This window comes from Hydra vulgaris, chromosome 11, assembly GCF_038396675.1.
Source record: "Hydra vulgaris chromosome 11, alternate assembly HydraT2T_AEP".
NCBI classification, from domain to species: domain Eukaryota; kingdom Metazoa; phylum Cnidaria; class Hydrozoa; order Anthoathecata; family Hydridae; genus Hydra; species Hydra vulgaris.
In genome coordinates this window covers 49,891,987-49,910,000 of record NC_088930.1, presented here as the reverse complement: position 1 = coordinate 49,910,000, position 18,014 = coordinate 49,891,987, and the positions used below count along the sequence as shown (strand labels likewise).

The following is an 18,014-nucleotide window of genomic DNA, read 5'->3' as shown; positions in this document are numbered from 1 at the left end:
GTTTTTGGTAGGTTTTTGCTCTTGGGTTTTTGGGTTTGGGTTTTTGCTCTTGGGTTTTTGGTACCAACTCTGATCTAAATTAATTTGAATCCAAGTTTCTTGGATCTTTAGCTTTTTTTTTCTTTTTAGACATTCTGTGCCACTTTTTTGATCATGAATGATTCACAGGTGTTCAATTAGATTAAGATCTGGACTTTGAGCTGGCAATTCAAGTAACTCAACCTGCTTCTGGATAAAAACTCTTTAATTTTTTTGTTGTATTAAAAGAGAAAATTTCCCCAATGTTTAGAAATGTTTAGTTGAGACCAGAAGATTTTAATTGAGAATGTTGAAAGAGTCCATAAACCTAAGAGTTCATAGTTTCATCAATAAACCCCAGCTTTCGTGTTCCGTTCCAAGTTATCAATCCCTAGACGATAACATTGCTTCTGCCAAATTTTACTGTTTCTCGAATGCAAATAAGTGTGAATGCTTCACCTTTTTCTCTTCATACTTTTTTTAGCATCATCTGACTTCACAAAATTGAACTTTGACCTGCCAGTCCATAAAACTTTTTTCTAGAATGATAACAGCATAATTACATATTCCAAGTCTTTGGTCTTAATGTCTTTATAAAGGAATGATTTCTTGCATGGAACTCTTGCTTTAAATTCACTCTCTTTCAATTGAATTTGAATAGTACATGTACTTACTTGTGTTCAAAAATCTTTTTCAAGAATATTTGGCGTTTTAAGTACAGATAAAAATTGAGTGTTTTTGCATCATCTTGACAATTTTTTGATCAATTCTGGATGCTTAGCTCTGGAACTTGGCTGATTTTTCACATACCTAAACATTTTATACTTTTTATTAAAATTGCTAATGCCGTTCAAATTTTTTTTAACATCTTCGCTTCCAACAAGACTGCAAGCAACCACTATTAGAGTTGGAAGTTACTGGAAGAGAAAATATGAAGTTTAAAGAGCAAGACAACGATTGACAGACGACTAAAAAGATTGCAAATTATATGAATCAGGAAAGCAAGATAAAGGAAGCAAATTCCAAAGAACTGATGTTCGAGGGAAAAAACTAGACAAATAAGAGTTTTTGGAGCATTTAGGAACAGCCAAAGAAAAAGGACAAGACTTAATTGAATGACAAGTAACATGAGAATGAATTTTAGTAGATAGCACAAGAGACACAAGCTCTTTAGAGCAGTGCCCATTATAGTATTTGTAGGAAAGAGAAAGAGAAGCAACATTACAACAATGTGATAATGGTTGGAGGTTGGCTGCAATAGCAGGTCCAACTATGTTTACGAGTTTCTGCACCTTGTCTAAAAGAGAAAGAGCATCATTGGAAGATCTGCCCAAGATATGGCAAAAGTATTCCATACAAGGACGGATTTGATATTTATAAAGATAAAGAATAAAATCCGAAGTAAGAAAGTGTCAAGCACGATAAAGAGATGCAACCTTAGCAGAAGCTAATTTTGCAATGGATTTGATACATAGTTTCCAAGAAAGACCGGAAGTAAGAGTTAATCCTAGAAGGTTAAGAGTAGAAGTTGCTTTTTTTAAATCAACCTAGATGTTTTACCCTGCTTGAACAATCCAATAGGCAAATTGTGCTGAGCTTGTGACCATTCATTTATTTTAACTCCCTTTTTATTGCAATACCTGCACTACTTTGGTTAAATAAGTAAAAATCTGGTTAAGTAGTCACTTTTCTCCAAATGATAAAGCTAATCAACCATTTAATGATAGAGCTAACTAAAAATTTAATACACAACTGTAATATTGTTAGATTCTATAATTAAATATTTTTTACCCTAAAGATGTAAAACTTTTACTCTAAAGATATAAAATTCTCACCTTATAGTTAATTTTTTTTTTCATTAAATATTCTATCAATTCTTCACACCAAGATGATATAACGCTTATTGCCGACTCATCTGGACTCCATTTTAAAATAACAGTACTTAATTCCTCTTCTGCATAATTAACAGAACAGCCACCAAGCTTTAGTAAAGATGCATATGAAACAAAGGAATTAACCTATAACACAAAAAAAAAATTATTTTATAGTTTTTAATAGTAAAGATGTATACTTTTATAGTTTTTATGCATGAAGTTTTTATAGTTTTTATGCATGAAGTTTTTAGCATTTAATAGAAAAAATAAAGTAATAGAAAAATAGAAAATTTTTTTTTTGTCTTTATATATAACAGTTATATATGACTGTTATATAACTGTTATATATAACTGTTATAAAATACTTATATATAACTGTTATATATAATAGTTATATATAACTGTTATATATAAGTATTTTATAATAGTTATATATAACAGTTATATATAAGTATTTTATAACAGTTATATATAACAGTTATATAACAGTTATATATATTTTTTTTGTTATTCACCTCCTCAAGGCCGAGAAGGCCACTACAGAAGAGGAGGCTACTTAATAGTGATTATAACCCTCTCTCAACTCTGAAACTCCAAAACACGAACCTTGAGGAACAAAGCCGCTGCACGGAGAAACAAGTTGAGCGCGGTACTACCAGGGACATGGTGGGGATCGAACTCGGAAAAACTTAAAAATAAAAATATTTTTCATACTAATTTGTTCTGATAAATTATTAAGATTGTAAAAAAGTGATGAATCAAGATCTTGAGAAATGCCACTGAAACACATCTTAAGCCACTAGTGACCTTTTTCCATTTAAATGTTTTATTTTCAAGAACTCTTTGAAAGTAAAAACTAATCTGCTATAAATATTTCTTTTAACTCCATAAAATTCATGTTTTTTTAGAAGTCTGATAAGCAAAATCAAAAAAAAAAAGTTAACAAGTAGGTGTCAAGAAATCAAGTTTCAAGTAAGTTTGTAACACATATTTTTTTGCTTGTTGACAATTTAAGACAGAATTGTGAGACATTTATTTCTCTTTTTTTATATTATCTTTATTTATCACATTTGCTACAAATTATGTCTTTTTTATTATTCATTTTTCCATCAACTTATGAAAAACCAGGGCTAGTGGGGTAGCTATAATGCAAGTCTTAAGTACATAAGGATTTAGAATATCTTCACCTATAGATTTGTAACAATCAAGAGTAACAACATGGTTTCAAGCAAAACCATAATCAAAGGAGATATTAAAAAGTAAATATAAACTTTTATATACATCGGGGAATTTCATTTCATTAAAAATATCGTGGAATGTTAGAACCGGTTTACAGAACTAATTAAATGAATTGCACGTTTATGACGGCGATAAAAAATATTGCATTTTGTTTATGTTAGTGCTTCTGGCATTAACTCCATTATTTATATAACTATAAATAAAAAGAGTAATAAAGTTTAGCTTTTTTTATCTAAATATTGATGATAACAAGTTGATGAGCGTTTCAAAATAGAAATAAAGTTTGATTTATTAAAAATCTATTTATACAAAAATAAAAAGATATTTATACAGCATATACACTTTTAGTTACAAAAACTGTTATCAACATGTGGCCTGTTTAAAAACTAAAACTTAAAACAGAAATTCAAAAATAACAAAAAGTATAACAAGTATCAAAATTAGTAATTTTAAGAAAAAGTTTTTAAGAAAAAGTTTTATACGTCGTGTACGTCGCTTTAAAAAAAAAGTAATTTTAAAAAAATAATTTAAAAAAAAAGTTTTTTTTTTTGTTTTTTTTTTTAAATAATGATAGTTCTGCCCTAACATGTGATTCCAAAAAATCTAGACAAACTTCCCGCCAATTTTTTCTCCGCGTAAATTTATCAATTTTGATTGGCTCGCATGCCATTTTGTAGATAATTAAATTCTCTACAAAACTCATTAATTTTATACTGAGCAACAAATTTGAAATGATGAAAAAAGTTACTTCGAAACAAGATGACGTAAGAAAGGGAGTGTACGAGTTTATTGAAATTAACCCAGAACTTTCCAAAAACGCAATTGTAAAACATTTTATGATGGAAAGTATTCTAAGATCTACGCTCTACAATATTCTAAAACAAAAAGACAACAACATATTACCCGAACGACAAGTTGGAAGTGGTAGGAAAGCAGTTAAGATGACAAAAAAGAAGATCAAACAATTGAAAAAAAAATTGACCACCAATGGAATCAGTCAATGTTCTCTTGCTAAAAAATTCAATGTTAATCAATCATACATATGCAAAATGATAAAGCAGAAGACTCATTCATTATCATAAAAAAATTATGGCTCCAAAAAGAACTCCTGAACAACAATCTCTTGTTCATCCTAAGTGCTCTAAATTGGTTGAAATTTTTCGAAAAAAACAGGTGATCATTGACGATGAATCATATTTTGGATTAAGTAATTGTAATATTTCAGGAAACAGTGGATTTTATTCATCAGATGATACTACGACACCAAATGATGTTAAATTAAAAAGAAAATCAAAATTTGAACAAAAATTATTGGTTTGGGTTGCAATTTCTCCAAAGGGATTGTCAAAGCATTATGTTGCACCTTCCGGTCAAGCTGTCAATGAAAATGTGTACATAGACAAGTGTTTGAGATCATGTTTGCTCCCATTTATAGAGACTGTTCATAAAGATGATGAAATAGTTTTTTGGCCTGAACTTGCATCATCTCACTACTCAAAAAAAGTTCAAGAATTTTTGAGGTCCAAAAATGTAGAATATGTGCCCAGAAGTCAAAATATTGCAAACGTACCAGAATTGCAACCTATTGAAGATTTTTGGAATGAAATCAAGAGAGAAGTATATGCTAATTGTTGGAAAGCTAAAAATTTGATCCAACTGAAGAATCGTATCAACTACTGCTTCAAACATGTCGACATTGAGCGCGTACATCGACTTGGTAAGGAGAGTTTTACAAGAGTTGATACAGTTCGCAGACAAGGAATGGAAAATTTGTAATTTTTTGTAATATTACTCTATGAAGATTGCTCTTTTTGAAACATCGTTCAAAACTTAAAAAATAAGTCATCTTTCTAAAAATATTTTAGAATTTAATTTGTCCATATTTTTTGGAATCACATGTTATTTCTAATGTTCAAAGGTAAAAAACTCGTTCAAAATTTTGCTTTAGTAAAGTAAAAAGAATTTTTCATCATTTCAAGTTTTATTTTCTCAACAATATTCCTTGTCTGGTACATTTATTATGTTTAATGGTTTTGAAGTGATTAGTAAAATTTTCATAAATTTCATTATTTAAACACTCTTTTACAAATAAGCATGAGTCCCTTTTGATAATTTTCTCAATTTCCTTAAGATTGTGATGGCCACCAATTATATCTTTTGCTCTTCTGTCAAATGCACTTAGTTTGGCTTTGTGTGTTGCCGTAAAATTAAGATTGATGTTAGAATTGTATGTTAATATTGGAAAATCCTTTGTTGATAAATCTGGAGAGCTGCCTTTGAAGGAAGGAAGATCTTTACCTTACTCAACAACTTTAAATGACCGCACGCTTTTCTATAACTATCTTTAAAATGATTTTTTTTAAAAAAATGTTGGATCTGATTTACATCCTAAGTATTTATATGATTTCACAAAGTTAATTTTTTTTTTTCATAACTTAAACAAAGTACATTCTTGTTACAGTTTTTTGCGGATCCAAATGCATTGCTTTTGTTTTTCCCACATTCAGATTAATTATTAGTTCATTATTATAAAAGTACCTTGCTATACTTTTTAATTCCGGTATTAGACACTCTTGAAGATTTTTATGACTATAGTATGTGTTAGCATTATCTACATATAATATCATTTTTTTCTGACCTAAGACATTCAGGCAAATCATTTATAAATAAAACAAACAACAGTGGTCCCAGGATAGATCCTTGCAGTACTCTACTTGTTAAATAAAACTCCTAATAGAACACTGAACTGATAATAAACCACTAGCCAGAGAGCAATGTTTAAATATGGTCACTTACTTACTTATGCTCGCTGTTAACTACTTACGCTTGTTATTAATTGTAAAAACTTTCTTTTGATTTTTCATTGAGCTTAAAGTTAAGTTCCAAGGAACAAATTACATCATGACTTTCCTTACAAAATTTTGAGCTTTGTTATACTCAACAAAAGGGACCAACAGCTTTTATTTGCTATTAACATTGCAAAAAAAGAGAAAGAAAAAAATGCTTGTATTTGACTCTAGTCAAATACAAGCATTTTTTTCAGATTAATTATTAGTTCATTATTATAAACATAGTAGATAACATTGTGTTTGACTAGAGATAACAGTTCATTCAAGGCATATTGGTTTATCCAAAGTAATTTGTATTTTGTTTAAAAGTAACACATGGAATGCATTACTTTTAAACAGCATTTTTTGTAAATATTAAAATTTACAAATTTTATTATTTTAAATTTTACTTAACTTTATTATTTTAAATTTTAACTACTTTATTATTTTAAACTACTTTACTATTTTAAAACTACTTTATTAAAAAAAAACTATTTTAAAACTACTTTAAAAAAAAACTACATTAAAAACTACTTTAAAACTACTTTAAAACTATTTTAAAACTACTTTAAAAAAAAACTACATTAAAAAAAAACTATTTTAAAACTACTTTATTTTAAAACTACTTTATTATTTTAAATTTTAATATGCATCTAAATTAAAAAAATTTCATTTCAAATTAGAAAATCAATAACTAAATGTTAACACCAGCAAATCGATATTGTCAAGAAAAAGTGCAGTAACCTTGTAATTTACTTCTTAAATGAGAAACATTTTTATGGACTATTGCAGAGTACTAAAGTTGGTTTTGTTAGTTAATAAAGGTGAAGTTAAAAAACTATACTAGCATATTTGGTTTCAAAACTGGTTTTAACACCTGTGCTGCAACCAACCTTTGTTTCACTTGATGATTGAAAAAATGAAATCACCAATAGTAAAAAGTTTTGAGATTTTTTCTTTTAATAAAATATTTGAAATACAAAATGGATTTAAATACTTCTTTAGTCTACTAATACATGAGATTCCACTTGTGCGTATTGTGGGGGAAAAAAAAGTTACACAAGATAAACACTTCATATATAGATATCTATATATGAAGTGTTTATCTTGTGTAACTTTTTAGATATCTGGAAAATTCAGTGTTTGTTAGACAAAATTTGATGATGGTTGTGAAAGTCTTAAAAAGACTTTACCTAACATTTAAGTAGTATAAAGCCTATATATAATTATTAAATATTATTTTATATATAAAAATATTACTAATATATATATACATAATATAATATATTTTTCAAATACTGCACTGTAAATTTTATTAACATAAATAAGAAAATGAAATGTTATGGTACCCCAGAGGTGACCGAAAATAAAAAGATGCCCATCAAGATGTTAGATTCAAGATGAGATATCAAAAATTTGTCAATTAAAGGCTCAATGATTGCAATATTAAGAAAATGACCAATGAAATTACAGCTAATACAAAAAAGAAAATGATTTAAAAATAGTTGAAAGAGTAAGATAAAAAATGTTCATTTGCTTGAGCATCATCATTTTTATTCATAACAACTGCTTGGTATTTAAATTACTTCTTTTATCACAAGAACATTTTAAAATATACAAAATATAGCTCTAATGCCAACTTGAACTTCAAAAAAATACCAATGAATTAAAAAAAAAGAATAATAAAATACCAAGGAATACCAGAAGAATACCAATTATAATAGAATGATACTTCATACTTGTTTATACATAATATAACATAAACATACACATATATAGCATAAACTAATTAACGTCATGCAATGACAATGTCTACAAGACAACTAATACATACAATTATATACAACAATATGCCAAATAAGAAAGTCATTAGTCTAATAATCTAAGGTCTTATTATTCGTTTGTATTGCGTTACAAGTTGATTGTTAGAGAATCAATCTAAATTTGTTCAAGATTCTTGTTCAAGTTAATATTGAGAGAATCAATCTGAATTTGAACAACATTTCATACATGGTTGCCCTCCTCGAATTTTTCTTTACTTCTCCCTTGTTAACTTTATTCTATATATCAACACCTGGAATTAACAACATTTATTTTCTTTTAAATCAGTGAGAGGATTTTGAGTAATGTCTGATGATTTGATGTCTAATCTCATTATATAGCAGAACTGCCAGATTGAATAAACAATGTGAATGTGCAACTATTCTTATAAATGACATGAACTATTGAATCAAGCGCACTCTTATTAGTATGGCGCAGACCAAAATTTTGAAACAAAACTTCCCTCAAGGGAGTCTTTTCTTTTTTAACCCCATGGAGAGATTCCTTTAACTTTTCTTTGTAACTTCCAGAAATAAAAACATTCCAATCAATTTTTTTTTAACTAAGAGTTTGATGCATGCAGCTTATAAATGCAAACTTCTTGCTATCCTGTAATGTTCAATGCATGACTGCATTAGCAGAACTGAATTGTACTTCATTGTCCTACTGCTATCAGTTCACACTTTTTATTCCTTTCCACACTCAATCCTAAAACACATCCTTTTTTGTGATCTTCTGGAGGTTGTGTAACCTTCTGGAGGTTTTGTGATCTTCTGGAGGTTTTGTGATATTCTAGAGGTTTTGTGATATTCTGGAGGTTTACATTGTAATCCAAATTTATACAAATGCTTTGCTACATTTTTAGCAGTTAACTTAATAATCAAATTCATTAATATAGTTGTGCATTTTTTACATATGGGTTTGCATTGAGTACATGACAAAAAATTGAGATCATTATTGTGGAAACTACATTAATGTCAAAACTCTGGTAAAACAACATCAATTCTTATTTATAACTACTATGTTAAAACAACATCAATTCTTATTTATAATTATTATGATCAAAACATAATCTGGTAAAACAACATCAATTCTTATTTATAATTACTTTGGTAAAACAACATCAATCCAATCAATTTATAATTATTATGGCCAAAATTTTTGTTTGGATTCGAAGATTTTTCTTAACTTTTGCACTTTTTATTTTTCAAGGTTTTTTTCAATAAACAAGTAGAATCTTTTAAATCTTTTTTTTTACTTTAGGTGGTCCTAAAACTAGCTTGTCATATACAAAAATGATCCGTTCATTTATTTATGAGTTGATCCATTCCTTTATTTCTTTTGGGTAATCATGATTGTAATCTTGGCGCATCTTGATTGTGCTCTTGTATTCACAGGTGGTTTTATTGAATGCAAATTATTTAGCCCAGTTCTACAATAATGTCCATTGTTCTCATTAAACAGCTCTACAATACTGTCTACTTATATCATTAACTTTGCTTGTATTAATCTCGTATACATTCATCATCTTCATTTCCCTCATTTACGGCTTTGCATGCTCATATTTGTTTTTCCCGTATATAATTCTGCAAGCATGTTTTTGTACAGTTAAAATCTTTTTAAGTTTAGTAGGTTGTGTACTTGCCCACGCAATGTTACCATAATTGACATAGCTATGAATTAGGCTGAAGTATATTAATTTAAGACTTTGAGTATTAATTAAAGGACTAATTCTATACATTATACCAATAGTTTTTTAATTTTTGATTATATGTATTTTATGTGGGAAAGCCAAGATAAGTTTTCATCTACATAGACTCCTAGGTACTTTAAACATCCTTGTTTTTAATTTGTTTACTGTTTATAGAAAGAAAAGGTAATTTAAGTGGCAGGTTTTCTTCCTGCATTTTTTTATAAAATAGTGTATATTGAGTTTTGTCTACGTTTATTGAGAGTTTATTTGTCTTGTTATTTAGTTTATTATTTTGTTTTATTTTTATTTTACTTATTACTTGGTTTTTTTTTTAATTTTATTGAAGTAATGACGCCACATTTCGCCAACATGAAACATTTTTTGTTTGCATTTTTTAGTTAAATCAAATCAAATTCGAATGGTTTATCTTTTACAACTAACCAATCAACCATCCACTGTACTAAATCAATTTCCTATTTGATTATCATTTCATCTAGTAATTACACAGATCCTCCTAATGTTGTGATTAACTTTTAACTTTTTGAAACTAGATTATATGTGGATACAGCATGAACCTCTGTGACAGAGAATCTAGAACTAATGTTGTTCAAACGAGTTAAGATAATTGCTTTTCACTTTAAGTCGCGTACATTACAATCATATACTTATATAATTGGTGAATGAACCACTGATGTTGATTCCATCAAACTCTGGTGGCATAATAGTCAAACACCTTGGTGCATTACTGTGGTAACTGTTTGGTATTTGAGCCTCTTTTTTTATCACACAAACATTTTATTATATCATTAGGTAAACCATAATCTACATTTTATTTATTTTTCGGACACTGGACACTTAAATATTCTATTGTTTAGTTACAAAACATTGTATAAAACTAAAAAATCTAATTGGTTTTAAATATGATCTCTAAAAATGGGTTCATTAGAGCATTCACAAAATATTTACTTTTTGTATATGGTCTGAAAAAATGTTTTACATTCAAAAAAAACTCTTTGAAAAATAAGCCATAAGTTTCTTGAGTGAACCAGTTCAATATAATTACTAGTGTTATATATTTCAAGAGAAATTAAATAACTTCACTTTTAATACAATCAAATAAAAAGTATTTTATGTTAAAATTATTAAGTAATAATAAAAATAAATACCACATCTATTTCATTCTGCAACAACCAGATGGACATAAAAAAGTAAGCTTTTTTCAGAAATGGTAAACAAAGCTGCTCAATATGATATTCAACTGAATGTGGAGACATAACAGAAAGTGTAATCTAAAAATAAACAAAAATGATTAACTCTATAATTGATTATCAATAATAAGCTCTGTTATATATAATATGGAATTTTTTTGTTTTTAAATTGATTTAAAAAAATATTTATATTTATAATCTAACAGTTCATCAATAAATCATTCTTGTAGTTTCTAATTTGGCAATTTCCCTGAAAATATGAAACAATATGCTCAATTGCAGCCCAGACTCTTTTTTACCGGTTATTTTGTGTAATACTTTAGAAAATATTAATCTCCAAGTATTTCACCACTATAACCTAGTACCAAAAAATTATTTGATCAAACCCAATTTTATATGAAGTGAAGGCAAAAGAATATTGCTCACAAAAGCAACATTTTTGACATATTGTCAAGAATGTATATTAGGGTGGGTTGAAAATAAAAGTTTGATCTAATACTGAATATTTTGTTTCGCCTACCTGTAAATAAACAATGAATAATAAAAAGATTAATTTTGACACAGGGAACCGCCTCATTATTTTACCTTAAAGTTATGCCGTTATCACTCCAAAGTCATTAATACCAAATGTTGCAGTACTTTTTGTATTTAACCTTAATTAAATTGAACATACTTGTTACAAAAAACAATTTGTTGTAAAATGTTGTAATTTAAAATTTGTTTTCTGGTTGTAATTAAAACAATTTGTTGTAAAGTTAAATAAGTATACAACATTAAGTAGAATCACTATTTATAAAGTAATAATTTATAAAGCATAATCTTTTTTTGAGTCTGCGGCATAAGAAGAAAACTTGAGCTCTTATGAAATTGTCTCTAGCATCAAAGCCATAAACTGTATGCTAGGCTTCCGTAACAAGTTTCACACATTGTGTGTGATTAAAATATTTGACAGAAAATAGCATTTCTCTGAACTGGACTATTTCTTTATTTGATAGGCTCATAGTGAATGGTGGCTCATAAGAATTAACCCAATAAATAAGTCATTTGCATCATAGTTATTACCAGGAACTGAGAACATGCAAATGTTAGTTCATTATCTTTTTTTCTTCACTGAAGGTTTATGTCTGTTGTTCTGGAGTGTTTGACTTCATCTATACAATGAGCAAAGTATGTATTTAACTTATATATGGCTCCCCAGTAGTGACAGTATCACTGGAAAGATCCTTCAGAAGGTGAGTTGCTAGGTAAACTTGCTTTGCACCAAAGGTACACTCCTTAATGACAAACCAGTTTCTTTGTCATTAAGGAGTCTTAAGTTGCTTACTTCATAGTAAACAACCATAGTTGCTTACTATGAAGTGTGTGGTCACATGAAGATTGTTTGTAGGATTCGAAGTTACAATCGTCAAACTCTGTTGGCCAATGTCAATCCCAATGCGTGATTTAGAACACATGGATTTGTACATGACACATTATCAGACACATCTTCGTCAAAAATTTGCAAACTGTCTTAGCATTCAATTAGTTGGAACTGAACAATTGATTTTGATTTGCAGGTCTTCAGCGTATTTTCAAACGGGCCACTAAAACTGGTGACACCAGATGCAATACCATCCAAATGTGTAAACAAGTAACAAAAGGGCATTTGTGTGTAACATACAAATGAACCAGTTCATAAGAAATATAAGAACTAGTTCAACTTGATTCCACCTTTGGAACCTGTGTTCACATTTGTACTGTTGCAGTACAAATAGTATGATTTTTGCCTTGTTCTGAATTGACTGAGATAACCCTAGTGCTGATGTTGATACTTTTTCCAAATATTAGTGTGATATGAGTGAGATACCACCTAGTTCTACTACCACTACATGCTTTTCAACTTCTACATCACTATGCCACTTATTGCCTATGATAACCTTTGTTTTTTCTTTTCTGCCATTAAAATAAATGTCTCTGATGCTTTCACTTGTTTTCCTCATATCCTTATGGAGGTTTTATGCATCTCCTTATATTTCCTTCTTGTTCATCAGTAATTATGTCTACTTTTGACAAAATTTATTACTACATAATTACGGAGCTTTTGTTTCGATAATTCACTTTTAAATGTGTTCACTTTGATTTTAAATATGACAAATAAGGTAGTTTTTTCAGTGCAAAAATAATAAAAATAAGTATATATTTAATCACGAAAAGATAGAAAATTATAAATTTGATGAATCAATAATGAAAAGATATTTTTGTTGAATGACTATTGAAAATGATAATAAAAGATTAATACTCAAAGAAGGTGTGCGGTATGTTATAAACACAAAATTCAAAAAGATTCAAGATATGAATGTGTAGAATGTGATGTAGAACTTTGTGCAGCTCCATGCTTTTCCAATTATCATACAAAAAGTGAATACTAGAGAATACATTTTTAAAATTTTGTGTTTATGTAGTATGATTTATATATTCTTAAACTTGAATAATAATATTTTGTAGAGTTTAATAATGTTAAAAATAGTAAAAAACTTTTTTTATTCTATTAGTAAAAAATATGATGATTTTAAAAACACGGGACATTTAGAGACGACTTCAAAAAAAAAGCTGGACTAACAGCAACCCTATTTTAAAAAAATACGAGACTGTTCAAGAGCTTTTCATGCTGAACTTTGCTCTTATCAACCAGCAAACTCAGATCATCCTTAGTAATCACGCTAACATTAAAGAAGACTGCAGTTGCCAGGGATGCTGTAGCTCGATCTGATACACCATATCTATCTGCTTCTTTGGCTAGATTTGGTAGGGGCATTCTCATTTGCCCTGCTTGCAAATCAATAATGAGCAAGAAATCAATGTCGCTGAGATACACTTCACTACCATTATCCTCTTCACTTGAGTCTGTCTTAGTATCATCCACCCTTTGAAAACTCAACTTCTCAGCTTCATCTAATCTGTATGTCAAAAGTCATTCTACATTAACATACTTTCTATTCAAACGACTCTGTAATTTGGTCATTATTAGTGTATTAACATCACCAATAAACATTCAACAAGAATTTCTTTGATCCAGTAAGAATAATTGTTTCATAGGTGGAACTTTCTATTCTCTAGGACACTTGAAACAGTCACCTTCTTGGTAGATTCATTGTATAATATCAAGTATTTATATGACACAATATCAAACAAGAAATCCAAGCTCTTCTGGAAATCAGAATAATGTTTAGAACTGGATTTTGAGCAATACAATTCTGCTCCAGTAGTAATTATTGCATCAACGCATTTCATCACAGATTGAATCTGCAAAGTTGGAATTGAAGCCTTGTCCAACTGTTCTGCAACATCTTGAGCAACAGTTTTGTATTTGTCTTGGTTAGAATCATTTTGCCTCTCTTTAATTTCGTAGAACATTTTGTGGAAGATCACAGCTTTTACCAAATATTTCATACCAGCTGTCGTGTAGTCCTAATGCTAAATTATCAGATCAATTTGTTCAGTAAAACAAAATAACAATAAATCATTCTAGATTCTGCAAAATACTAATAGCATACAAGTTGGCTTGTTCAAATTTAGACAAAGTTATAACAGCATTGACATGCGAGCTTTTGGACCCAAAAATGGGGCACTTCCTGTAAAGCATTTTTATTTTTTACAACTGCTTCTGGTTTGCTTCTGATTGGCAAATAAGGCAATTTTTATAAGGTCATAATTTATGAACGAAACGAGATAATTGTATGAAATTTGAAATTTATTGATCAATATAAGTTAAATAAAGTTTAAGAAAATTTAATCTAATTTTATCTCAAATAACAAAAAATGCAGGATTCGCCCCTGTGTGTGTGTGTGCATGTGTGTGTGTGTGTATGTGTGTGTGTGTGTGTATAAATATATATATATACACATATATGTACAACCCAAGGAAATAGGAAAAATGAGGTTGACAATATTTTGCTGACCTCAATCATTTAGAGTCAGCATCAGGTCGCAAAAAAAATTTGATTCAAAGGTTTTACCATAAAACATAGAAATGAGGTCAGCAATTTTTTGCTGACCTCAAACACTTTTAGGGCAGCAGTTTTTATTTTTTTATTTTTTTTGGAATTCACCTCCCCAAGGCCAAGAAGGCCACTACAGATGAGGAGGCTACTTGTGGTTATAACCCTCTCTCAAGTCTATAACTCCGAAACACAAACCTTGACAAACAAGGCCGCTGGGTGGAGAAACAAGTTGAGCGCAGTACTACCAGGGACGTGGACGTGGAGTTTTGTTATTGCTGAATGCCAACCATAATTCTGAGGGTTGTATATATATTCACGCTAATTTCAATTAAAAAAATTATATCAAGCATATTCATTTAATAGTATCCAAAACTATATAAATAACAAAATTAAGGTGAGAAAAATATTTTACAAACCTCTGAATTGTTTAAACCTTCTGAACTATTGGCTGTTTCATTAACATATAACATACTGGAACATCTCCAAACTAAATTCACTAAAGTGCTCAAAGTGATTTTCTCACTCTAAATAAAAATAGTTAAAAATAAAATTATTTATTTTTCTTCAAACGCAAATGCAAACTTTTAATATATTTATTTTCATAAAAACGAAAAAAAAAAAACCTTATAAGATTAAATTATTAGCAAAATTGATAAATTTTTTTCAAATAAAACAAAAATTACTTGATTATATATAATATAGAACTTAAAAGGGATTGCAGCTGGATTGTAAATTTATCACTGAGATAAATAAATAGAAAAATGCGAGTGTTCTTTTTAAAATGCGTATATATAAAGAAACTAAATTAGCATTATTTGGTTGCACTCGTTTTGTCAGATACTATATATATATATATATATATATATATATATATATATATATATATATATATATATATATATATATATATATATATATATATATATATATATATATATATATATATATACACACATATATATATACACATATATATATATTTATATATTTGCAATGTCCTGACCTTAATCCTATCAAACTTCTATAGGAGCACCTTGATTGACAATCGATTTATTAGATTTAGTAAAATTTGTTTTTACTTTTGAAATTTTTAGTTCTTTTTCTTTATATAATCTTTTCTTATGTATTTCAAAATTTCAAAAGTTGTTTTTATATAATTCTTAAATAAAATATGATTTTTTGTATTTTTTTCCAATCGTAAATTTACTTTCAATGAGGCCAAAATAAAAAGAAAATTAAAAAGCAAAAAAAAAAGTTAAAAGACTTTAAAAAACAGTAATTTAAGATTTGTAAATTATAAATTGTAAATAATATTAAAAAACCAGTTTCTTTAACTGCATTGACCCCTGTGCTCTTAGAGAAGGAAATGCAAATAAAAAAAGATAAACATGAAAAAAAGAATTACAAGCATTGATGTCCAAAGCATTTTTACATTTACAAAGCATTCTCAGACTAAAAAAAAAAATTAAAGAAGAGGATCTCAAAGAAAAGGGTCTCATTAAAAAACCAGCCCAAATATGAAAACAGTACTCCATGCAAGAATTGGTAAAAGGTTAATAGAGAATAGAATAAGAACTAAAAAAATGGTGAGCATGATAAAGAGGCAGATGCAATAAATTGTATATATGATTTTGGTGTGATCATCAGTGAAAGATAATAAAAGAAGACATAAATGAGAGAGCTCAGTATGAGCTCAAGAAGACATAGAGTAGAGACAACTTTCAGGGTTTTGCTATTCATCAATCTAGGAATATCAACAATATTGTAATAATTATTAGAATTTTTAGTTTTTGGAGTTTACTGCGAACTTTAAGCTGTCACAAAGGAGTAACAACATATCCTAAACAATCAAAAAATGACTTGGTCAATTATTTGTCCTTTGCAAATAGAGCCAATTTAAAGTTTTTCAAGAAGATCATTAATATAGACGAGGAACAAAAAGTTAATAGAAACAAATAAGAGTGTTTTCCATCAAGTAAAAATTTAATATTGCAAACAAATTATTCAATAACTTTAAAATATTCTGCAAACTACCATATTAAGTGAGCTTATGGAGAAAACCAGCATTCCAGACTTTATTAAAAGTCTTTGATATGTTTAAAGCAATAGCTCTTGTCTCACCCATCCCATTAAACAAAATTTTTTCCAATACTACAGTTAACAGGTGACAAAAGTATTGAAATCTTTGTTGATTGTAAGAGAACTAGGCTCAAGATAAGAATTAAAGTGTTAATTAAACACCTTTTTGCTAATAATAGCAAACTGAAAAAAACTGAGTGGGTGATAGTTGAAGAGTTTTGAGAAATTAAAAAAAGTCCCATTTTCCAACATTTTTTTGCAATCACAATAATAAAATAAAATCAATTCTCAGTAATTTTAAGTTTTAGTAATTAAGTTAATTAAAAATTTGAAAACAGTAAAAAATAACCAAAACCTAAAATATAAAAAAAAAAGTACATTAAAGCAACTTGATGTTTTTTTTTAAAACTAATCTATTTGATTTACAACTATTTGATTATAGAGCTTTGTTATTTAAAATAAATATATTTTTGATTTTTTAATTTTTGATTAAGTATTATTTTACCTTAAATTTTGCTATTTAAAAATATGTTTGCAAAAAAGGCAACTATTACTTAAAATATTGCCATCTTTTTATTTAAAATCGGCTATGCCTATAGCAATATATATATATATATATATATATATATATATATATATATATATATATATATATATATATATATATATATATATATATATATATATATATATATATATATTTATTTATTTGTTTTGTGTGTCTTTTATATAGTTGAGGTGCCTTAGTTACTGTTTTAGCTCACCTGTAATCTGCTTTATATGTATGTTTGTGTTCTGTCTAAACCTCTGGCGCATCCTATTTTGAGTCAAATAACTTACTGTCAGACAATCAATACGGTTTTTGATCCTCTCACTCTACGCCTGACTTGCTTAGTGCTGTGACTGAAAGATTTTATTGTGCATTAGATAGAGACGGAGAAACTATGGCTATTGCTCTGGACATATCTAAGGCTTTTGACAAATTTTGGCATGTTAGTCTTCTTCTTAAGCTCTTTTTATATGGTGTATCTGGGAAAATTTTTGAGATTATCAAATTGTTTTTTTCTAACTGCTTTATTAAAGTCATCCTTGAAGGCCAACACTCTTCTTTATTTTTAGTAACTTTTGGGGTACCTCAAGGTTTTATCCTCGGTCTTATTTTGTTTCTTATCTACAATAATGATCTTCCCGACAACCTTAAATCTAAAAAAACTCTTTTTGCTGATGACTCAACTTTATACCATTATCATATTTGGGCTAGTTCTTCTAATGAT

The 18,014-nt window shown here is 28.2% G+C and overlaps 1 protein-coding gene across 2 annotated transcripts in view; it reads right to left on the bottom strand.

The window, feature by feature from the left end:
• Positions 1–18,014, bottom strand: part of LOC100206554 (E3 ubiquitin-protein ligase ubr3) — a 99,078-nt gene that overhangs the window by 5,921 nt on the left and 75,143 nt on the right. Inside the window, exons 37-39 of one of the 2 annotated variants that reach the window (XM_065809107.1) lie at positions 15,078–15,185; positions 10,640–10,762; positions 1,854–2,036 (exon numbers count right to left, since the gene is read on the bottom strand). In XM_065809107.1, coding sequence (XP_065665179.1) covers positions 1,854–2,036; positions 10,640–10,762; positions 15,078–15,185 — 414 coding nt within the window. Of the gene's footprint in view, positions 1–1,853; positions 2,037–10,639; positions 10,763–12,670; positions 13,056–14,823; positions 15,186–18,014 lie in introns of those variants that run through there. The other variant, XR_010641542.1, reaches the window with a different exon arrangement.